The sequence below is a fragment of the Salvelinus alpinus genome, chromosome 7, assembly GCF_045679555.1.
Source record: "Salvelinus alpinus chromosome 7, SLU_Salpinus.1, whole genome shotgun sequence".
NCBI lineage: Eukaryota > Metazoa > Chordata > Actinopteri > Salmoniformes > Salmonidae > Salvelinus > Salvelinus alpinus.
Window position 1 is genome coordinate 70023649 of NC_092092.1, and position 24283 is coordinate 70047931.

A 24283-nucleotide genomic window follows, 5' to 3' on the forward strand; every position below is an offset into this window, starting at 1 on the left:
TGCGGTGATCGATGGTATCAAAAGCAGCACTAAGGTCTAGGAGCCCGAGGACAGATGCAGAGCCTCGGTCTGACGCCATTAAAAGGTCATTTACCACCTTCACAAGTGCAGTCTCAGTGCTATGATGGGGTCTAAAACCAGACAAGGTTTGAAAAGGATCTTGCTAGTAGATTGTCGACTTGATTCATGATGTTAACTGCTTGCTAAGATTTTGAAAGTACGATGTTGACATAATCAGTCCAATCAAAGCTACTGTACATATAATGTGATTTGACATCATTTTACCTGTGGCCAATGACATTGAGACTTCTTGGATGGGCCCTTCTAATGTATCTCTATGTCAATACCCAAAGGGCTCGAATTCTCAAGGGCTCCCCTTAGACTTCGCAGTGACGTAGTTTCCCCATGAGTGACAGAACACTGAGCCAATCACGGCGCAACGCTCCGTATTTTCTGCTGGTTTGCCCCACCACCACAGAAAGCACTGAGCTGGGCTGAAACCCCTGCATTTTGTAGCTACCTTACTCAGGAAATCAAAAAAGAGACCATGTTTGTATGCGGCTTTATTAACTCAATGATATATATATTTGTTTATATTATTTGCAAACTGATATGTGACTCGTATTAATGCCAAATTAACATGCAATACAAGCAAAAACAAGGCTCGAATTGAGGGGGTGTGTGACAGTATTGTGGCTTTCGTAAAAGAAAATGGCTAAAAGCATAGGCCTACCCCTTGTTAGCTTCAGATTTTTTTTAAATGTAATGGACCTGATTATATAGAGAGATTTATAACGACACTTTAGTCCGCAATGCATTATGCTAGAAGAAACAAGCTGTAAAATGCCGGGGAAAGACTTGCGTGTCTTTGCTATCATTAAATTGAAGACTTATAGTTTTTATCAAAGATTCTCTGTAATTAGTTATTACGCGATCAACTAAATAATAACGTAACTAATTAACTAAGAATTTGGGGGCACCAGGGAAAGTAGTCAGATTACAAAGTTATAATTTCCCAATATAACCTTTCAGATATTTCCATATCTGATCAATAGTCTTCTGATTAATGATTTATTTATTTTACCTCACGTTAGTCTCATTCCAAACGTCGTAAATTGTTGGTTATCTGCACGAACCCAGTCTTCACTATGAGTCATCCATACATCAATTGGCTTAAATCATTTATTTATTACTAACTAAGTAATTCACAGAAATGCATAAACAAACAAACAAACTTAAAATGGTTACATGAAATGATGGGAGAAATATGCCCTAGTGGGCTGAACCGGCATGGCGGCTTGTTAGACAAAGGGAAAATTGGGGGTCGACTCAGAAGTCACTACAGAGTTCATAACTATAACAATTGACATGCTAATCCTTTACACATGAACGCTCACTCATTCGGGAACAACTGCAATCAATATATATATATTTACGCTCAGTGTGTCGTCTTGATTGCTGGAGAAAAGTTAGTTTTTGTTGGAGAGTTTGGTCCGTCTTTCTGTCTTGGTTATTGTGGATAGTTCAGAGTGACATTCGTTATAGAATGGATGTTTCGGCGGTTGTCGTTCTTCGCGTTCAATGATACCGAATTCCTAGCTGCAGACTAGTAGTCAATATCAAAGACTTGTTCTTATTCGTCTAAGAGTTTAACCACGTGGTATGGTTAACAGATTCAGCAATGGTACTCAACCTTCGTTCTCCTCCTATGGAGAAAAAACATGGTCTGCTGATCATTTCTCAGAGTTGGGTTTTTATTCGGATTGCAGAGAGGGGCTGCCCCAGGATGTCTGACCCTAACTGGGCTCAGGGGCGGTCCTTGGATTTAGTTCAAATCAAAAGGGAATTGTATTTTTCTTCATTAAAGAGTCCAAAATCATATTACACAATTATACAAATAGTATCATTTTCACTCATTCATCTTATATAACAATTAGATATAAACCTCATATCTGAGGCTATTATATAAACAGCGGTATGGTAATGTAGCCACACAGTCTCCCATGAGTTTCCCACATTGTGACAAACGGACATGTTAATAGCTGGAATCTTCACCGATCTTTTATACTTTTTCCGGAACATGAAATCTGTTCGTACCTCAAGTTCTGTGAGGTGGAAGAAACCCCTTTGTCCTGAAAGTTTACCCTCTCTCTAATACTGTTTGGCCATGAGGAGATTCTCAGGAATTTACGACATCTCTCTGTGACCACAGCATGGGTTGTAGGGGGCAGGGAGAGGCAGTGAGAGGCAGGGAGAGGCAGGGAGAGGGGGATGGGCTTGATGTACCCAAACAGGCAACGTCATGACAGACTTAAGCAACATACTAACTCTAAATCAGTCCGGAGCAAGCCAGGTAACCTATGAAGGAACTAAAATGAATTATTTAGGCCAGGTATTCCCAAACTGTGGTACACGTAAGGCCATCTGGGGTACGCCTAATACAAAAGTGATTCACATTTTAAAAATAAAACATTTTATTTGATTTTTCTTCACATTTTCAAACAGTCCATTTATATTTTCCAACAGGGCTATCTATACATTTGGGTGAGGTTTTTTTCTCGCCTGAGTTGCCTCGTTTCACTGTCAAAAATGAAATTCAACCATCTAGTGTTCAGCAAAATAAAAACACAATGTCAAATACAGGTAGCCTAGTCAAATAATTAACATCCAATCACATTAACCGTTACTCTCTCGCGGGAATTCCACTACTGGTCCGTATGTAGCCAAACATAGCTGCTGCTCATGTTGGTATCTGTACTGATGGAGCAAAAGCTATGACAGGGAGACATAGTGGAGTGGTAACGCATGTGCAAGCAGTTTTTCCCGACGCCACTTGGGTAGACTGCAGCATCCACCAAGAGGCTCTTGCTGCCAAGGGAATGCCTGACAGCTTGAAAGACATTTTGGACACTACAGTGAAAATGGTTAACTTTGTTAAAGCAAGGCCCCTGAACTCTCGTGTATTTTCTGCACTATGTAATGATATGGGCAGCGACCATGTGACACTTTTACAACATACAGAAGTGCGCTAGTTATCAAGGGGCAAAGTATTGACACATTTTTTTAAATTGAGAGACGAGCTTAAAGTTTTCTTTACTGACCATAATTTTCACTTGTCTGACCGCTTGCATGATGACGAGTTTCTCACATGACTTGCCTATCTGGGTGATGTTTTCTCTTGCCTGAATGATCTGAATCTATGATTAAAGGTACTCTCCGCAACTATATTCAATGTGCGGGACAAAATCGAGGCTATGATTAAGAAGCTGGAGCTCTTCTCTGTCTGCATTAACAAGGACAACACACAGGTCTTTCGATCATTGTATGATTTTTTGTGTGCAAATTAACTCAAGCTTACTGACAATGTCAAATGTGATATAGCGAAGCACCTGAGTGAGTTGGGTGCGCAATTACGCAGGTACTTTCCCAAAACGGATGACACAAACAACTGGATTCGTTATCCCTTTCATGCTCTGCCTCCAGTCCACTTACAGATATCGGAACAAGAGAGCCTCATCGAAATTACAACAAGCAGTTCTGTGAAAATTGAATTTAATCGGAAACCACTGCCAGATTTCTGGATTGGGCTGGGTTCAGAGTATCCTGCCTTGGCAAATCGCGCTGTTAAGACACTGCTGCCCTTTGCAACCACGTACCTATGTGAGAGTGGATTCTCGGCCCTCACTAGCATGAAAACGAAATACAGGCAGAGACTGTGTGTGGAAAATTATTTAAGACTGAGACTCTCTCCAATACAACCCAACATTGCAGAGTTATGTGCATCCTTTCAAGCACACCCTTCTCATTCTCATGAGTTATTCACAATTTCCATCTTTCATATAATGTTTTATATGAAAGATGGTTAAATATTGATTATTATTATATTATTATTTGTGCCCTGGTCCTATAAGAGCTCTTTGTCACTTCGCACGAGCCGGGTTGTGACAAAAACTCACACTAATTCTCATATTTAATAAATGTATTGCATAGTGTGTGTGCAAGCTTACAATGATGGCAAAAAACAACATTTGAGAGTGCGCTGACCCTGGCACTAGAGGGGGTATGCATCTGGAGGTTGAATGTTTGAAGGGGTACGGGACTATGAAAAGTTTGGGAACCACAGATTTAGGCTATATATTGTTATTATTTCTAAGGCTATAACCTGCCATTATCAGGTATCAAGGTAAGACCCAGATGCAGACCGTGTCAAAGTAACAATGTTCATTACAGCACAGGGGCAAAGGTACAGGATGGCAGGCAGGCTCAGAGGCAGGCAGAGTAGTCAGGTGGATGAGTACAGGGTCAGGACGGGACGGGATGAGACGAGGAAAGAGAGACTGGGGAAAACCAGAGGCTGACAGAAAAACGCTGGTTGGCTTGACAAACAAGACGAACTGGCAACAGACAAACAGAGAACACAGGTGTAAATACACCGGGGATAATGGGGAAGATGGGCGACACCTAGAGGGGGATGGAGACAATCACAAAGACAGGTGAAACAGATCAGGGTGTGACAGCCATTTAAGAAATAAATTGTGAAGCATTTGTGACACGCAAACAGGCTTGCAGGAGCGCTCAGCATTTCAACGCACATCACCAACATCACTTCAACAACATGCCTATACATTTTTCATTTAAAAAAAAAGAATTACTTAGAATTAAGTAATAACTAAATGAAAAATGTATTTTTAGGCTACACCTTTGAATTCAATTTTAGAGACACGAGTTTGGCCAGTCTTTGGTTTGAGGATCATGCATTGAGATATGCATGCCTAGTTTGTTCATTTAGCCTAGCAGATGCTCTTATATCCCCATGCACTAATCAGTCAACATAAACCTATTTTGTAACAACAATATCATGGATATAATATAATCAATTAGAAAATGGTTGTTTCCCAAATGAAAAAAAGTTACAAGCGCATATAGGCCTACCCGATGATATGCGACTGCTGTGTTAAAATATGAATGGCTTTTTCTCCAATTCGTTGATGATCAGATACTTCAATTGTAACTGGTTCTGTTGTGCTCCATTTTTACAGTAGATAGACAACTTTAGCACTGTTCCAAACTTAGACTATCCTCTTTTTTAACAATTGCCTGTATAGAAATCAAAACCTCTCTGGTGCTGCAGCATGCGCTCATTTGTTGTCATGCATGCTCTGTTGTGGTATTAAAAGGCATTTTTGGGGGGATTGCAAGTAAGATGATTCATACAGTGCTGTTATTACAATGGAGATCTTTCCACCACTACCCTTGTGTCCATGGTGGAATGTGAAGCCACAATCTTATGGCTACTTGCCATGTAATACTTACAAAACGAGGAACATTTTCTAAAACTGCATATCTAAAGGCTCTGGTCTGTTCTAGGAGTTTGTGTAGGCATGTTCTCTGCTATCCACTTTATGTTTAATTATTAATTTGGGTATATGGAAGGGTCACTTGTTTTTTTTTCAAGCATTCATGGAGGGTAGGGTAAAACTATATTGTACTGAATGGAGGGCCATCCATTTTCATTTCAGAGAGGTCAAATTTCTCCAAGTATTCCTCATTATAATTAACTTACAGTCCGGGGTGCTGAAAAATATATATTTTTGCCGTCACTACAGATGCTATATCGGTCCGCTAATACAGCACTATTAAATGACCAGTGCACTACTTTTGCCCCCAATAAGTATTTGTAAGAATATGAGTTATTTAAACAGCATACATGTTCAACTGGACAACCTGGTTTCTGCATCTTAGAAAATGTCAGTACCCTTAGATAGATGGATATGTTTTGCCAATACTGTTTTGTCATTATGTAGGCCTATAACAGCTGTAAAGACACTTTATTTTCAGGTGTGAATAGGTCTTTAGTATTTGATACCACTTACTTTAAGCTTTTCAAATAAGGTTCCAAGTTTATTGCAACTGGTACATAAATGCTTGCTATGGATGGTTACATCTAGTCTATGACACCAGAATGTGCTATAATGTGTCCTCAAATAAATACATTTGTTACTGTAATCGGAAGAAATTATACCTTTTGATACATTTAAAACCATTTTGGGGGGGTTCAGGGAATTGGGGGCGTATCGTTCCATCGTTTCGGTTTGATTGGTTTAAATATTATGTCATAACATACCCGCCCCTCTTCCCTAGAACTAGGAGATAGGGGAAGTTGTCTGACAATAATTAGCCAGCAGAAATACTTTTTAGGTCACGAGAAAATAGATATGAAGGTCTTAAATAGGTGTGGTGTATAGGTTTAGTATAAGTTACCTTTAAATATCCTACACTTCCCACAGGATATAAAAAAAAACTCGAAGTCGCCTTCTAAGCTTGGTGAGTGTCAAAAAAATCTAGCGTGCTAACGTTGCTAGCTTGCTTGCTAAACTCGCTAGCTAGCAATCCAGCTGCGAGTTTGCTAATCGCTCGTTCCTTCACTTTGTGCATTAATCTATATTACACTGACAGCTAGGTGCCTAACGTTAGCTATCCTGACTGTTAGCTTGCAAGAAAGCTAGCTAACAACTAGCAACTGTCTGACAATTGTGTTTGACTAATGTGTTATCGTGGTTATATCAATTTGATTCAGATTAATGTACCTAGCCGAATAAGCTAACTAGCCAAGATGAGAATTTGCCTTGTTAACCTTAGCCAGCTAGTTGTCAGTGTCGTATAGGTTAAGGCACAATGTCAGCAAACTAAGCTATCCAGCCAAAAGAAGAGAAGCTAGCTATCCAACATCAGCACAAACGAATCCTCAACAAACCCTTTGCCACGGTCTATTGAGTGACACACCGGATATTACTTTGGAAAAGCATTTATGACCCATATAATAGTTTCCCTGTGGCTATGGGTGGGATCTAGCCCAGTATCGTTACAGATAGACACCTGCATTCTAACTCAATACCTACCTGCATTCGGTGGTTTGACCCAGTTGATTGCTAGGATCTGATCATTCTGTTTTCTATTATCTGACCACGAGTTATGTAACTGACAATGTGGCCTACAGGGATGCATAGTGTCATTGTCAGGATAGGAATTGATCTGTTAGTTACCATGGAGTGCTGTTAAGTGTAACAGCATCACTTAAAATGTGAATCTTTCAGTGAAGGAAAGGCTAAGTTGCAGAGCTGTGGATGTCATGATGATCTGTCAGACCTGTAGTTTCTTAATATCAAAGCAGTGTATTGATGTAATAGCTCATCATTTGTCTGTTATCAATTTTATCCAAAGGGAAAGCGGTGCCTTCTACTATACAGCCAGACTCATCTCCTCGTCACCATGCCGTTCCCCTTCGGGAAGTCTCAGAAGAACCCTGCGGAGATTGTGAAGAGTCTGAAGGAGAACGTAGCTTACTTGGAAAAGCTGGATGCGGCAGAAAGCAAAAAATGTGAAAAGGTCAGGTGATACCTGTGGACTGCTGTTTTGAGAGCACAGTAGACATTGTCTGTGGGCATTTGTTGGTTAAAGTTGGTCTTATACATATGAGCATCCAGACTGCAACTTCATATAGCAATTTTATGAGTCATTGGATGTGTCCGAAAAGGCACTCTAATCCCTACATAATGTGCTACTTTTGACCAGAGACTTATATGGGTTCTGGTTTAAAGTAATTCACTATATTATAGGGCATTGGGTGTCCTTTCAGGCTTTATTAACTAAGTGCTGTTTCCTCATATTTTCTTGCCTCCAGGTTGCAGAGGAGGTGTCTAAGAACCTATCATCTCTGAAAGAGGTGCTGTGTGGTTCAGGGGACAAGGAGCCCCAAACGGAGGCTGTGGCCCAACTGGCCCAGGAGCTGTACAACACCAACCTCCTCATTGCTCTCATCGCAAACCTGCAGAGGATTGATTTTGAGGTGTGGAAATGTTCTAGCCATTAGTTTAATACTGGGGGTGAAATTGATTCTTCATGCTAGAGTAGTGGATAGTTCAAATCAATACAGAAGAGGGAGGAGCATAAAGACAATGTGATCACCCATCTCACATACCACTGTTTGATTGTAGCGTTTGAGAGGTCCACTCACAGAATATTTCTGCTCCTCAGTGCTTTAGTCCTACACCCAAATGCAGAGGGACTTGGGGAGCCACAGTATTCTGTGTGTGGGCCTCTCATACCTTTATCAGCTTTTTTGGGGGGGATGTGCATATCACCCTCCTTCATTGATTGTAATGTTTCTCATGTAATGTTTCTCATTGTTGTCCTCCAGGGAAAGAAGGATGTGGTGCATCTGTTCAGCAACATTGTGCGGCGCCAGATTGGCACCCGTACGCCCACGGTTGAGTATATCTCCTCACACCCACAGATCCTCTTCATGCTGCTGAAAGGGTGAGTCTCAAAGCTGCCCATCTGCCATCTGTTAGATCAGCTAGATAAGCAAGAAGCATGGATTTATATATTTTTTGTTAGGTATGTACCCATTAAGTGAAATTGTAGGTTCTTAACTCGTTTGTTCATTTACAGACCCCCATGCATACAGCCTCAACATATACTATATGAATCATTCTTAATCACCAACAAAACACACCCACACAGTAGTGTTGATTTGTAGTGGCATGAATCCCAACTTTGCAGGTACGAGAGTGCGGAGGTGGCTCTGAACTGTGGGGTGATGTTAAGGGAGAGCCTGCGTCATGAGCCCCTGGCCCGCACAATTCTCTTCTCGGAGGATTTCTACTGCTTCTTCCGCTATGTAGAGTTCTCCACCTTCGACATCGCCTCAGACGCTTTCGCTTCGTTCAAGGTAAATGGCTGCTGTTCTCATGGCTTTATGTCCTGTGTGTTTAGCGCTTACTATAAAGCAAGCCTTGTCTGAGCCAGAATGGCCCATAGGGCAGGAGCGTATCTCCTGTTTCTGTAGTGTGAGGCAGCTTGATGTACTCTGTACATCCCCTGTGCTTAGTATGTTATGTAATATCCTGTTCTTTTCTCTCAAATGTGTTGCTAGGATCTTCTCACGAGACACAAGATTATGTGCGCAGATTTTCTGGAGACCAATTATGACCAGGTGTTTACAGAATATGAGAAGCTACTGCATTCCGAGAATTATGTCACCAAACGGCAGTCCCTAAAGGTACTTTTTGTTATCACTGTCACCAAACCCAAAATGTTAAGTTAGTTTTGACCTCTCACGTGATTCATTGATGAATTTCTTCTGTAACAGAAATACAGTGCATTTGGAAAGTATTCAGACTTCTTCACTTTTTTCACATTTTGTTACAGCCTTATTCTAAAATGGATTAAATCGTTTTTTCCCCCTCATCAATCCACACACAATACATCATAAAGACAACAAAAAAAAGTTATGTTTGCAAATGAAAAAATAAATACAAATGGCAATATTACATTTACATAAGTATTCAGACCTTTACTCAGTACTTTGTTGAAGGACCATTGAGGACCATAGTCGATTCTTCTTACGTATGATGCTACAAGCTCGGCACACGTGTATTTGGGGAGTTTCTCCCATTCTTCTCTGTAGATCCTCTCAAGCTCTGTTAGATTGGATGGCGAGCGTCCCTGTACAGCTATTTTCAGGTCTCTCCAGAGACGTTCGATCAGGTTTAAGTACGGGCTCTGGCAGGGCCACTCAAGGACATTCAGAGACTTGTCCCGAAGCCACACCTGCTTCGGAACAACACACCTGTGTGCTTAGGGTCGTTGTCCTGTTGGAAGGTGAACCTTCGCACCAGTCTGAGGTCCTGAGTGCTCTGGAGCAAGTTTTCATCAAGGATCTCCCTGTACTTTGCTCCGTTCATCTTTCCCTCGATCTTGATTAGTGTCCCAGTCCCTGCTGCTGAAAAACATCTCCACAGCATGATGCTGCCACCACCATGCTTCACCGTAGCGATCGTGCCAGGTTTCCTCTAGACGTGACACTTGGCATTCAGGCCAAAGAGTTCAATCTTGGTTTCATCAGACCAGAGAATTTTGTTTCTCATGATCTGAGATGCCTTTTGGCAAACTCCAAGCAGGCTGTCATGTGCATTTTACTGAGGAATGGCTTCCATCTGCCCCCTCTACTATAAAGGCATGATTGGTGGTGCTGCAGAGATGGTTGTCCTTCTGGAAGGTTCTCCCATCTCCACAGAGGAACTCTGGAGCTCTAGCAGAGTGAACATCAGGTTATTGGTCACCTCACTGACCAAGGCCCTTCTCCCCCGATTGCTCAGTTTGCCAGGCGGCCAGCTCAAGGAAGAGTCTTGGTGGTTCCAAACTTCTTCCATTTAAGAATGATGGAGGCTGCTATGTTCAAATGAAATGTATTTATATAGCCCTTCTTACATCAGCTGATATATCAAAGTGCTGTACAGAAACTCAGCCTAAAACCCCAAACAGCAAGCAATGCAGGTGTAGAAGCACGGTGGCTAGGAAAACCCCCCCAGAAAGGCCAAAACCTAGGAAGAAACCTAGAGAGGAACCAGGCTATGAGGGGTGGCCAGTCCTCTTCTGGCTGTGCCGGGTGGAGATTATAACAGAACATGGCCAAGATGTTCAAATGTTCATAAATGACCAGCATGGTCAAATAATAATAATTACAGTAGTTGTCGAGGGTGCAGCAAGTCAGCACCTCAGGAGTAAATGTCAGTTGGCTTTTAATAACCGATCATTAAGAGTATCTCTACCGCTCCTGCGGTCTCTAGAGAGTTGAAAACCGCAGGTCTGGGACAGGTAGCACGTCCGGTGAACAGGTCAGGGTTCCATAGCCGCAGGCAGAACAGTTGAAACTGGAGCAGCAGCACGGCCAGGTGGACTGGGGACAGCAAGGAGTCATCATGCCAGGTAGTCCTGAGGCATGGTCCTAGGGCTCAGGTCCTCCGAGAGAAAGGAAGAGAGAATTAGAGAGAGCATACTTAAATTCACACAGGACACCGGATAAGACAGGAGAAGTACTCCAAATATAACAAACTGACCCTAGCCCCCCGACACAAACTACTGCAGCATAAATACCGGAGGCTGAGACAGGAGGGGTCAGGAGACACTGTGGCCCCATCCGATGATACCCCCGGACAGAGCCAAACAGAAAGGATATAACCCCACCCACTTTGCCAAAGCACAGCCCCCACACCACTAGAGCGATATCTTCAACCACCAACTTACCATCCTGAGACAAGGCCGAGTATAGCCCACAAAGATCTCCGCCACAGCACAACCCAAGGGGGGGCGCCAACCCAGACAGGAAGATCACGTCAGTGACTCAACCCACTCAAGTGATGCACCCCTCCTAGGGATGGCATGAAATAGCACCAGTAAGCCAGTGACTCAGCCCCTGTAATAGGGTTATCTATCTTCTATCTTTTGGGAGGGGCAGAAAACAGTTTTCAACCAGCGATTGAGTTGTGAGACTCTGCTGTAGAGCTCGTCACTCCCCCTAACTGGGAGGGGGCCAGAGACAATTACTCGATGCCGACACATCTTTCTAGCTGATTTACATGCTGAAGTTTCATCCTAACATCGTTGGTGACGACGTGGATCACAATATCTCTATACTCTCTACACTCGCCAGTTTTAGCTTTAGCCAGCACCATCTTCAGATTAGCCTTAACGTCGGTAGCCCTGCCCCCTGGGAAACAGTGTATGATCGCTGGATGACTCGTTTTAAGTCTAATACTGCGGGTAATGGAGTCGCCAATGACTAGGATTTTCAATTTGTCAGAGCTAATGGTGGGAAGCTTCGGCGTCTCAGACCCCATAACGGGAGGAGTAGAGACAAGAGAAGGCTCAGCCTCAGACTCCGACTCGCTGCTTAATCGGGAAAACCGGTTGAAAGTTTCTGTCGGCTGAATGAGCGACACCGGTTGAGCATTCCTACAGCATTTCCCTCCAGAAGCCATGAGAAAGTTGTCCGGATGCGGGGACTGTGCGAGGGGATTTATACTACTATCTGTACTTACTGGTGGCACAGACGCTGTTTCATCCTTTCCTACACTGAAATTACCCTTGCCTAACGATTGCGTCTGAAGCTGGGCTAGAAGCACAGCTATCCTCGCCGTAAGGCGATCGTTCTCCTGTATATTATGAGTACAGTGACTGCAATTAGAAGGCATCATGTTAATGTTACTACTTAACTTCGGCTGTTGGAGGTTCTGACGAACCGTGTCCAGATAAAGTGTCCGGAGTGAAAAAGTTGAATGAGGGAAAAAAGTTGAGGGGAAAAACAAAAAATATAAACGGTAATTAAAAAGTAAAGTTGTCAGGTAGCAAAGTAAGGTTGGCAACAAAACGCACAGCAACACGTCTGCAATGTTCTTGGGGATCTTGAATGCTGCAGAAATGTTTTGGTACCCTTCCCCATATCTGTGCCTCGACACAATCCTGTCTCTCAGCTCTACGGACAATTCCTTCAACCTCATGGCTTGGTTTTTGCTCTGACATGCACTGTCAACTGTGGGACTTTATATAGACCGGTGTGTGCCTTTCCAAGTCATGTCCAATCAAGTTTAGAAACATCTCAAGGATGATCAATGGAAACAGGATGCACCTGAGATTAATTTAGAGTCTCATAGCAAAGGGTCTGAATAATAAATAAGGTATTTCTGTTTTTTATTTTTAATACAGTTGCAAAAATTCTAAAAACCTGTTCACTTTGTCGTTATGAAGTATTGTGTGTAGATTGATGGGAAAAAAATATTGAATCAATTTTAGAATAAGGCTGTAACAAAATGTAGAAAAAGAAGGTCTGAATACTTTTCGAATGCACTGTATCTTCCTAACTTATCCTAAAAACAATGATGACCCTTTTTCTATTACTAAACAAAGTGTTTTGCAGCTCCTGGGAGAGCTTCTTCTGGACAGACACAACTTCACTGTGATGACCAAGTACATCAGCCGGGCTGAGAACTTGAAGCTGATGATGAACATGCTGAGAGACAACAGCCGCAACATCCAGTTTGAGGCCTTCCATGTCTTCAAGGTGTGTAGACATGTTGTGTTCTTGGAGGGTGCAGGCTGAGGGTGCAGATTCTGGCCTCATTCTCTGCCTGTCCTATTTTCCACCGTTTTGGGTTACTTCATCTAAAATATATGTTATTAGCTTTTACATCCCCTAATCTACAATTCTGTCTTTATAGAGGATGCAGAAATAGTCATGCCTTTAAAACTTAGTTATAACTTAATATGGTTGTAGTATTGTATTTTTTAAGAAATTAACCAATTAGCATATATGGAGTGTACAAAACATTAACAACACCTTCCTTGAGTTGCACCCCACATTTACCCTCAGAACAGTCTCAATTCATCAGGGCATGGACTCTACAAGGTGTTGAAATCGTTCCACAGGGATGCTGGACCATGTTGACTCCAATGCTTCCCACAGTTGTCAAGTTGGCTGGATGTCCTTTTGGTGGTGGACCATTCTTGATACACACAGGAAACTGTTGAGCGTAGAAAAACCCAGCAGTGTTTCAGTTCTTGACACAAACCAGTGCGCCTGGCACCTACAACCATACCCCGTTCAAAGGCACTTAAATGTTTTGTCTTGCCCATTCACCCTCTGAATGGCACACATACACTATCCATGTCTTAATTGTCTAAAAATCCTTCTTTAACCAGCCTCCTCCACTTCATCTACACTGATTTGGAGTGGATTTATGAAGTGACATCAGTAAGGGATCATAGCTTTCACCTGGATTCACCTGGTCAGTCTATGTTATGGAAAGAGCATGTGTTCCTAATATTTTGTACACTCAGTGGTACATCAGTGGTACATTAAGGTACATTAACCAGGTGACCAACTACAATAGATTGTCATGCTGTGGCACCATTCAATTCAATAGATCTTTATTGTCCCTGAAGGGCAATTCTTGTGCAGCATAAAAATCATTATAGGTACCCCATTAACCCTGTTCTGTCTGGTCTTAGGTGTTTGTGGCCAACCCCAACAAGACCCAGCCGGTGCTGGACATCCTGCTGAAGAATCAGGCCAAGCTGGTGGACTTCCTGAGCCGCTTCCAGAGAGACCGCTCCGAGGACGAGCAGTTCTGCGATGAGAAGATTTACCTGATCAAGCAGATTCGCGACCTGAAGAGGCCCACAGCACCAGAGGAGGCATGAGGGAGACAGGCAGGGGGACAGCACCAGAGGAGGAATGAGGGGACAGGCAGGGAGACAGCACCAGAGGAGGAATGAAGGGACAGGCAGGGAGACAGCACCAGAGGAGGCATGAGGGAGACAGCACCAGAGGAGGCATGAGGGAGACAGCACCAGAGGAGGCATGAGGGAGACAGCACCAGAGGAGGCATGAGGGAGACAGCACCAGAGGAGGCATGAGGGAGACAGCACCAGAGGAGGCATGAGGGAGACAGCACCAGAGGAGGCATGAGGGAGACAGCACCAGAGGAGGCATGAGGGAGACAGCACCAGAGGAGGCATGAGGGAGACAGCACCAGAGGAGGCATGAGGGAGACAGCACCAGAGGAGGCATGAGGGAGACAGCACCAGAGGAGGCATGAGGGAGACAGCACCAGAGGAGGCATGAGGGAGACAGCACCAGAGGAGGCATGAGGGAGACAGCACCAGAGGAGGCATGAGGGAGACAGCACCAGAGGAGGCATGAGGGAGACAGGCAGGGGGACAGCGCCAAAGCACAGGTAGTGGTGATGCTAGTGATTTTGGTTGGGGCCTTCAGAATTCAGAGAGAGAATGATAGTGAGAGAAGCATACTTAACTAGATTCCATTACTCTGCCCTTCTCTTAACTTCAAACATAGGAACAATATACTGTACAAAGTCCCCCCCCCCCCCCCCCCCATTCTTTTACGTTTTTTAATGCTCATGTGGGAATGGAGGTGATTTTGAGGCACACGCGACAAGTGACCAGAGAACTGTTAGTTAAACCATAGATCTATTTCAGCCAGTAAGTATGAAATCAATGCACTTAGTCAGATGATGGTATATTGAACATTAAACATACCATTAGCCTCTTTAATAAGCACAGTAGCAAACCTGAGCCATTTCCTGGGAAATCAGGATAAGTGGTCCACAAAACAGAATACACTCTCCCCGACAGACTCCCCAAACCTTACAAGAACTTTGAAATGGATTTGTAAGCTTTTAAAGACAGATGTCCTATATGATATTTTAGGGATTAGAATATAAAAATAAAGATTATTTTGCTGGGGTTATTCAGTTAACATTTATTTTGTAGTGGTCTTGTTTCTGACACCATACTTAACTAATTCCATAATGTGTTGGTTTATTGCTTAGCTTTGGATAGACTCTTGGGTCAGAGTAGGTCATTGTAATCTTTAGTTGATAACACGGTAATTGTCTTCAGTCCATCTCCTAATGACAACCAGTGACAATGGAAGGCTCAAAGACGTGAGTCCGTAGCAACTGTTGTCCTAATAGGAGCCATCCATCAGAGATGACAGTAAAAAAACTATATGAAAACATGAATCAATGATATGATAGTAGGGCCCAGGCTAGTGGACTATAATTGAACCTACAGATGGTTTTAGTAGGGGCCAGGCTAGTGGACTATAATGGACCTACAGATGGTTTTAGTAGGGGCCAGGCTAGTGGACTATAATGGACCTACAGATGGTTTTAGTAGGGGCCAGGCTAGTGGACTATAATGGACCTACAGATGGTTTTAGTAAGGGCCAGGCTAGGCTGCAGGGTGATCCATTCTTTAGTCTGATTGATCCCAATGATGGCACTCTTTTCTTTCTCCTGGCACGGACGCTTGCTAGTTTTCATGTGCAGTTAGGAACTGGTGTAAGTTAGGAAGGTGTTTTTTATTTTAGAAATGTTCACTAAATAATATTAAGATGAGATGTACCCTCCAACAATATTACCAACACATAGTATCTATGGGACGAGTAATACAATACGAAAGTAACACTGTACTGTCTAAGAGGAGCCGAATCCTCCCAGTCCTGATACTCTAGTAAACATGGGCTTACTGTGAGCTGCATGCTGCTTCTCAGGGCTTCTCTCAGGCAGCCAGACACACTGGTCAAGAATCCACAGAATGCACATAATGATCGGCACCGTCAAATTTAAATGAGCAAATTCGGATGAAGTATGTTGTATCAATTGCACCTAATTGGCCATTCCTCAATTCTCTACTCAAGCTTAGGACCTATCAATACCTCAATCAATAATTACGTTGTATGTTGTCCAGATGAACTACAAAATGGGATTCTCATCTAATAACAGCATTTTGCCTTACCTAGTGTCACTTAAATTGCATAATAACAGATTACAAAAAAATATGGTGTCTGCACAATTTTCTAGTATATACCTCATTGAGTTCATAAGGGCTGTTTTCTCTACTTGACAATATATTTTGAACAAAGACCAGTGGTTTGTATTATACATGCTAAATATGTCAATGGTTTTATTTTAACTTCAACAGGGAGTGGGACCTGGTTTTCTTTAAGGGGAAAACCAGAATCTTCAACTAAATGTATTAGTTGGGTGCCTCAAATTTCAATTCATATTGAATAAGAGGACACACAAGTATGAATGTTGTCTTACTTTCAGAATTGCAATTTGATTGGGAAGACCATGTATGTGGAGGTATAGACCTCACCAATCTTCTTAATCAAATGTAGTATAAGGGGCAGTGCTTGACTTGACTGAGATGGGTGCCCGTACTCATTTTGGGTGCTGGTTCTGTTCACATTTAGATGCAGGAGCTCCTCAATACTTTTGAGCTAATATTCTATAAGAGGAACAGAAGCTCAAGCAGTAGAAAACTTGAGGTGCTGTTACTCTGCTCCGGTTAGCTGCTGCCCAAGTCGAGCACTGATGAGGGGGGGAAATAATGTATTTCAAATCCCCAAAAACACCAACTTCACAGGCCCAGATTAAATTATTAACTGCAAATGTGATTTATTGAATATAGATAAACCTTGAATGGAATACATATGAACTATTCCAGGACTTTTTACCAAAAGTGCAATTTAGTCCAGTAGTACTGTAGGCTTAATCCTGTTAACTGTAATCAGCCCACAGTCTGTTATTTATAGGAATTTCAGAGCACCTGTTTTGTGGTAGATCAAGCATTAATCAATGTTTGATCAAAACTTTAAACTGAATAATTTATTGGAGGAAACCAAATATAAAGCAAAACATTTCTGATAATTTTCAGACTTGTGGTTGTTTGGCTAGTATAATAACTCAATGACAACATACAAACATTATCAAGATTTGTCAAGGCTAAATTATTTTTGGGTGATTCAGAATTTGAACTGTAAAATGTATGTTGTACTTGACCTTTTTCACTGTGTTGCCTTCCTATTTTCCAATTTTTTTGTGTGTCTGATTATTTTCTTTATTTACTGTGGGAGAGGATGAAATGTGTACATAGCTTTATTTTAAAAGGTGAAAGTGTGGAAGCATATATAAAAATAAAATGAAGACATCTTTGTTTGTTTTTATTACAGTAAGGACAATCCAGCATACAGTATTTCCACCAATATGTAATTGAGAGTCTAGTTGGACTGAAGGCCTGCAGAAATGCTGTTTGTATGTTTGTTAAAAACGGGACAAAAACAGTGTGCATTCTTGTCTGTCAGTGTATGTGTTGTGCCCTCTGATGGGTTATTGAAGTGCCTGCGCAGGAATCCCAAGGCAGCATAGCAACGTGTATGGCTCTCCTTCAGCTTCAGCTGAGTCTTGGTCTCCTCTGTACAGCTAGCTCATGCGCCAACCGAGAGATGACGACCTGCCTCTGTACCTCAATTGTCGGGTGCTTTCCAAGCCTTTCGATATCCAACGCCAAGGTCTCATTCTCCCTCCTGACTTCCTGCACTTCTTTCTACACTTTTTTCAGTTTCTCATGAAGACTCGTCTTCTCCTCCATGATGTCTTTGGCCTGGGTTGCTTGTGCCTGAAGCTGGACAGTAAACTTATGTCCCTCTGCCTGCAGTGCGTCCACATGTAGGGTCCTCCGTGCAGCCTCCTGCCTGGCCAGGCTCAGCTGCTCCTCCCGCAGGCCCTGCAGACACTTCCTCTCCATCCCCTGCCTCTGGGCCTCTGCCACTGCTTCACTCAGCTTAGCCCTCAGACTGCATCTGTCCTCCTCCACCTCACGGATAGCCCTCCGCTGGACCCCAATGTCCTTTGCACCCCAGTATCTCTACTTGCACATTCATATTCTACCATTCCAGTGTTAAATTGCTATATTGTAATTACTTCACCACCATGGCCTATTTATTGCCTTACCTCTCTTATCCTACCTCATTTGCACATGCTGTATATAGATTTTTCTACTGTATTATTGATTGTATGTTTGTTTATTCCATGTGTAACTCTGTGTCGAACTGCTTTGCTTTATCTTGGACAGGTCGCAGTTGCAAATGAGAACTTGTTCTCAACTAGTCTACCTGGTTAAATAAAGGTAAAATAAAAATTATTGTGGCCCTCATAATCAGATCTCAACTCCCCTCTCTTTTTCTGCAAGTCCTCCTTGATGATCTTCTGGAATGGTGTCTCATTTCTTCGCTGCGCCTCTTTGTGTTGTACCATCTGTAGAATAGTCTTGTAGATGTCCTGCCTACAGAGTCTCCTCTTAAGAGGATAATGATGGTGGCTCTGTTACCTTGACTGCTCCAGCCTTCCTGGACCCACAGATATTGTTCTCCCCCACCAGAGTCAACAGGGAGAAGTGAGGAGGAAACAGTGTCTCCACCCACTGATGGTCCTCTGATTCACAATCAGGTTTCTGTGACTTGTCTCCCCTCTCTTTCTCAACCATGGTCTCTAATAAGGGTTGAAATATAAAATGTTATCATTGGTTAAATGTATATAACTTTCATGAATAAGCCATGTGTGTCTAAGACACTTTTCCTCTTGGGGACATTAAAGTTCATCCTATCCTATTATAAATGCTTTAAATGATTACAATCGTTTTAAATTCTTATGTGTGATACTTAAAATGTTTATAAATGAATTAAGTAGATTTTAAATAGGCCTACTACTATAACAATAGGCTGTGTAGACTACAACGTTTACAAATAGTTTGTTTATTCATGCTTATTTATTCATGAAAAGTGTAACATTGTTAATCGCAAGTTTAATAGTGACATATATTATGGTTGTATATCTTCCGTTTCTTCTTGGATGAAATAGGAATAGCCTATTGTGTACATTTAAAACCGCTGCCATTTTCTACACGGTTGGCTAAAAAGTCTACATGTTCATTTAAATTTACAAAGAACTAACTTAGCATACTTAGTTATAATTATTTTTCATCGAAACGATTAAAAGCGCTAGTACCTCATGTATTGAAAGCTAGATGATTGCGTTAGTTTATTGCTTCACTAGTGTTGTGGATGTAGATAGCTACCAGGCAACTTCCTTGACTACATTGTAACCAAAGGATCATGTTTCAGGAAGTAAAGCTGAGGGCGGGAATTTTCGAACTGAAGCCCTGACAATAGGAGTCGTCCCAAAGGCGGGAAGGCAGGCGATTTTCTTATTGGTCTGCTTATTGCTATGTTCAGATTTATGAGAGGAGTGGACCCTCTCCCTTCGCCTCTTCTCGCACCACCCACCACCGGTTTGATCAAAACGGGCGGAAAAAAATTCTCACTAGAGAAGAAACTCTAATAATATTAATAATATTTAACCTATAGCCCATCTTAATTTTCCGTTCATTTAATTGAATATCTAAAGGAAACGTATTTATGCTGTTTCCTCTTTGTTTTAACCAGTCTAGTGAGTTTATTCGATAATTCATGTTACATTCTTTCGAAAAATTAACTCAGTCTACTGATCTCAGTATCTTTTGATAATAAAGAATAGCAGTATTTGAGGTTTATATGTTGGATTGGACTTTAATAACCTACCTGGGTTACATGAGCAAAAAAAAAGCATTTTAATGACTTATTTCGATCTACTCAAGGTGCTGAATGAGAATAGAAGCACACATCCAGGGAGCTGTTCAACTTCTTTTGACACACTGGTGAATGTGAGGTATTGACTAGGGCCATACAATAGACAAGGTATGCCTTGGACATGCTATATATAGTGCATCAGGAAGAGCTGATTCCATGAGCTGATTTAATGATGTGCAGGCTGTAAGTCTCCACTGAATGATTTAGTTGTGAAAGCTTTTGCAAAATTTCACAATTTCCGCATCTTCGAAATATTTCAGTGCTTGTATTTTTCATTATTGGAGTAATGGTAGCTTCAATGTGAATTCCTTTGTACACACCTTTGTTGTTATGTTTACATATTTTACCTACTGTTTTGCTGAACTAACCCAAACGTTTAGAGAGACTATTTAAATCCCAATCCACTGATTATAAAACCCTATGTATATATACACACTGTCCATAATTAAAAATCAAACAAATCAAATCTTAATCATACTTAGTAATAAGAAATAAGCTGTAGTCTAATAACAGCGCAAACTACTAATTTATTGGGAAGAAACAATAGGAACCAATATGCAGAAACGTGCCAAAGTGATAAACTATTTCGCTAAAGGAATGTCTTGTGGCTTCATTCATTTAACTCGAATATGGATATGTGATCAACAACTTATAATTTAAACATTCAAAGGACCAATAGAGGAATAAAAGCGACAGATAGACCTACAACCGTATAGCGAGCAAACAACTTACTGAGAAGAAAACATACTTGACAAATTCGTTTTGAATGACACAACCGTTTATGTATATTGTGATATAACATTCTTAAATGTTTTTGTTAAGTTAAATGCATTTATATTAGCCAATCTACTACATATATATTAACATGATCAAGCTACATTTTAAACGTGTTTCTCCTCAAACAGCATAGGCCTCTACTTAATTAATACGAATGTGTTGAGTCTGGCTGGCTAGTCTTACAAGTGGGTTAAAGTTCAATGGGACAGTACCGTCACAAATTAAATAAAACATTCGAGATGTTGGTCAATCAGTGAAACATTATCTTGAAGCATTTCCCGACAGATTTAAGAGATAATAGGCCAATAACCTGTAAGAAAAAAGTTGTACTTTAAACAATTAGCCCCTAACTCAAAGATTACATACAATAACACGCGGGAATGTTGAGCGAAGTATGTTCTTTGAGGCCGCTAATAATTGCGCTTCTTTAGACGGGTTTGGTGTAGAGTCATGTGGGGGTAGGGTTTACAGGTCACACTCTTTGACCATAGGATTTGATGGAGTTTATTTAAAATTTGAGGTAAACATTTGATTTTCATTGTTTGCGTTTGAAAAGTTTCAAAAAGTCAGCAAAATGTCTGTGTATATTTAGGACATATAGGCCTACACAAGATAATGCACAGTCTGAACTAATTTCCCCACCCCCAGGCGGGGGACAAAATAGATGCTCATACAATTTCATGCATGGCAAAACTTTTTGTTGTCAGCCAGAATGGCTGAAGTTGAAAATACAACATCTGCGTGGTAAGGTACATTATACTAATAAGAACAATCGCTTATGTTGAGAATAGTTGTTGCTTCTGTTTTCAAATGCGCCACCACAATTCACAGGCTGACAAATTAGGTGTGCGTCTTATCTTCCCTTATTTACTTGGTAAGTATTCATTAAAGGACACATCATCTATATGAAAATGCATAGAAATAGTGTTTTAACCACATGTTTTATCATGCAAGTTATTAGTGTAATATTTGGTTTATTCCTTATGGTGTGTATAGATAATCCATTGTCTATTTAGAAGTTTAATATTTTTTTGTCAAATTTTTTCGTTTATAAATATTTTAGAAGGTTATTTCATGCTAGTCTAAAGCTTTTTCTGTAGAATATATACAATAACATAAAATTAAAGTAATTATACAATAACTTAAATTAAAGTAATTAATCAAGATTAACACATTCAATCTATTACAACATATTTTTTTAAACATGAAGTTATTTGTAAACACATATCACTGCTCGCAACTTTGCTTGTGGAAAGAAAACCAAAAAGGTTGTTTTGGGATCAAATTGTAGACTACTGTTATTTAAACCGCAATTAAGGGTTGAGTTAATTATGCAATTGTGACTAATAGCGGATGTGGTTCCCATGCTGGAAGGGTTTTGTTGGGGAGTGGGGACTCGAGAAATGCACATCACATCACATGACGATACGTTCGCGCCTCTTTCGTAAAACTCTCCGACCAGTAAAGATTCAAAACAACTTAAAGGTAATACGAACAATCAATATTATTTGTTTATTAACTAATTTAACAGATCAAAACGGCCTTTAGGCAATGTAGTTTTATTCAATCTGTTGAATAAAAGTTTCAAATCTTTTTGCGCACGATGGTCATGCTTTTTGTGCTGGCAGACTAGTTTAGCTAACCACAAGTAGAGATTGTTCTATGTTCTACATGGTATATATGAGTCATTTAAAAGCTTTTTTCAAATCGTAGAATGTAAAAAAGTATAAAGCTGGTCAGTTAAACAAACAGTGCGCAATAACTCGCAAGTAGCCAAAACTGTAGCGGATAAAAGGTTAGCCACAGGTTGCTATGGCTAATTCGATAGTATGAGTATTTATGGCCACATTCCTGCACTAACAGATTACATGATTTAAGAAGCCACCTGTTGTATCATTCATTAATTTAAAGTAGAAACTAGCACATTGGTATTTCTATTTAAATTCCAAGTCACCGTTTGGAAAGGTTGTAGGCTAATGAAGCCCCTTACACAAGCAAAATGTTATGGCACCTTTAGGCTATATGGATATAACGTTACTGCTCTATACTTGGGTTGGGTAAAGGTACTAAGGAAATCAGTGAGTAAGGTAAAGGCAGGTAACGGGTATGTATCGAATTGATAATGCATTTCCCTCTATCGCACAAATGAGTAGGCTAGCCCAGAGTGCATCACAACCAAACCAAAAAATCCCTGTTTGAATTTATCATGGCGCCTGCCCTTGCCTCCCTCTCCATGCGTTATCCTGATTGTAAAAGAGCAAATCACAGTTTTAGCTTTCTTTTGCCACATCTTGTATTTGATTTAAATAGACAAACGACGTGTTATTAAGTTCATAATAGCCTACCTAAATAACACGTGTATTTGAAAAAAATAATTTGTACTATTTTGTTGCATCTTTCACCCTGTTTATGCTACGATTCTGATTATGTAAGAACATTTCAATTGTATTATGTTATTAAGTGTCTTTGCAATAGCCACACTTTTTGGTGATTTGCTAGATTTTTCTATTGAGCCTTTTGTTCAGAAGTGGTTAATCTTTTACGCTGCTGCTACTGTCTGTTTATCATATACGCATAGTCACTTTAACTATACATTAATGTACATACTACCCCAATTAGCCCGACTAACGGTGCCTGTATATAGCCTCGCTACTGTATATAGCCGTGCTACTGTTATTTTTCACTGTCTTTTTAAGGTTGTTTTTATTTCTTTACTTATTCTATTGTTCACCTAATACCTATTTTTTTACTTTAAAATTGCACTGTTGGTTAGGGCCTGTAAGTAAGTATTTCACTGTAAGGTCTACATCTGTTGTATTCGGCGCACGTGACAAATAAACTTTGATTTGATGGTTCTTAAAAATGTGTTCTTCTGCTTCTCTTTATAGGTGATCTTCTAACTCTTTATAGGTGATCTTCTAATACAATGCTTTTAAAATGGAAGGTAACCTCAGAATTACGCCATCCAATCCTCATCAAAAAGATCGACTGTTTTCCCAACCGTAATTATTCTGGTTCTGTACAGTATGCATCTGTAATCCGCCAGATGTTGTGAGCAGCAGTAGTGTGCCATTTATCCACCAATTATTCTGGTTCTCCAGCTAAGGTGCATCTAGTGTAGTTAGTGAAATAGTCTAGTATCTACTGCCCTAGTTGCTCCTTCTGGCTGGAGCACTTGTATCTCAACTCTGGACATTTGGTGTCAGCAGTTTCATCTGTTTCCTGTCACTATTATTTTCTGACCTGTGAGCTAGCATATGTCACAATTTGGAATTAAGTGTTATATTTTGAAAACATTTTAGTATAAAAAGTAAATACCACTACCTCACTGCATGTTCTTTCATATTTCTGGTATTATGTATTAGTCATAAGTTATCAGACTTTTTTTGTAGTTTGTGTCAAGTTTTGTTGGGGTATTCCAAGTTCTAGAATATTCTATGTTGTATTGTCCTGGCAGTTCCAAAGTGCTCACAGTGCAGGTAGTTTAAATGGACCTACTGCAGTGTGTGCACTTCAAGTATTGCCGGTCACCCTCCCTTTGAAGCTCACTACTGAGACCACCTTGAAGAGATCCATGGCACATCATGGGTTTACTGTGAGTTTTGCAGGTTTGCTTTCAGCTTCTGAAAATATCCGCTGTGCAAATCCATGCAAAACTCTCTGTACCTGAGA

General features: G+C 40.9%; 1 protein-coding gene and 1 long non-coding RNA gene across 2 annotated transcripts; one reads left to right on the plus strand and one right to left on the minus strand.

Moving 5' to 3' along the window:
* The first annotated feature begins 6133 nt into the window (after nucleotides 1-6133).
* On the plus strand, nucleotides 6134-17356 carry cab39l1 (calcium binding protein 39, like 1). The gene is made up of 8 exons (XM_071411470.1): nucleotides 6134-6324; nucleotides 7222-7386; nucleotides 7682-7846; nucleotides 8198-8316; nucleotides 8563-8731; nucleotides 8936-9061; nucleotides 12758-12901; nucleotides 13849-17356. The coding sequence occupies exons 2-8, from the start codon at nucleotides 7270-7272 to the stop codon at nucleotides 14038-14040; spliced, it is 1032 nt and encodes a 343-aa protein (XP_071267571.1). The 5' UTR covers nucleotides 6134-6324; nucleotides 7222-7269; the 3' UTR covers nucleotides 14041-17356.
* LOC139581565 (uncharacterized) lies at nucleotides 17356-24000 on the minus strand. The gene is made up of 2 exons (XR_011676248.1): nucleotides 19215-24000; nucleotides 17356-18698 (listed from the first exon to the last, which is right to left on the minus strand). It is a non-coding gene; the product is annotated as an uncharacterized lncRNA (long non-coding RNA).
* Between the last annotated feature and the right edge of the window lie 283 nt (nucleotides 24001-24283).

Coding starts and splice junctions, on each gene's coding strand:
- cab39l1 (XM_071411470.1), top strand. CDS start 7,270: ATGCCGTTCCCCTTCGGGAAGTCTCAGAAGAACCCTGCGGAGATTGTG. Junction 7,387..7,681: donor AAAGCAAAAAATGTGAAAAG/GTCAGGTGATAC, acceptor TCTTGCCTCCAG/GTTGCAGAGGAGGTGTCTAA. Junction 9,062..12,757: donor CCAAACGGCAGTCCCTAAAG/GTACTTTTTGTT, acceptor AGTGTTTTGCAG/CTCCTGGGAGAGCTTCTTCT.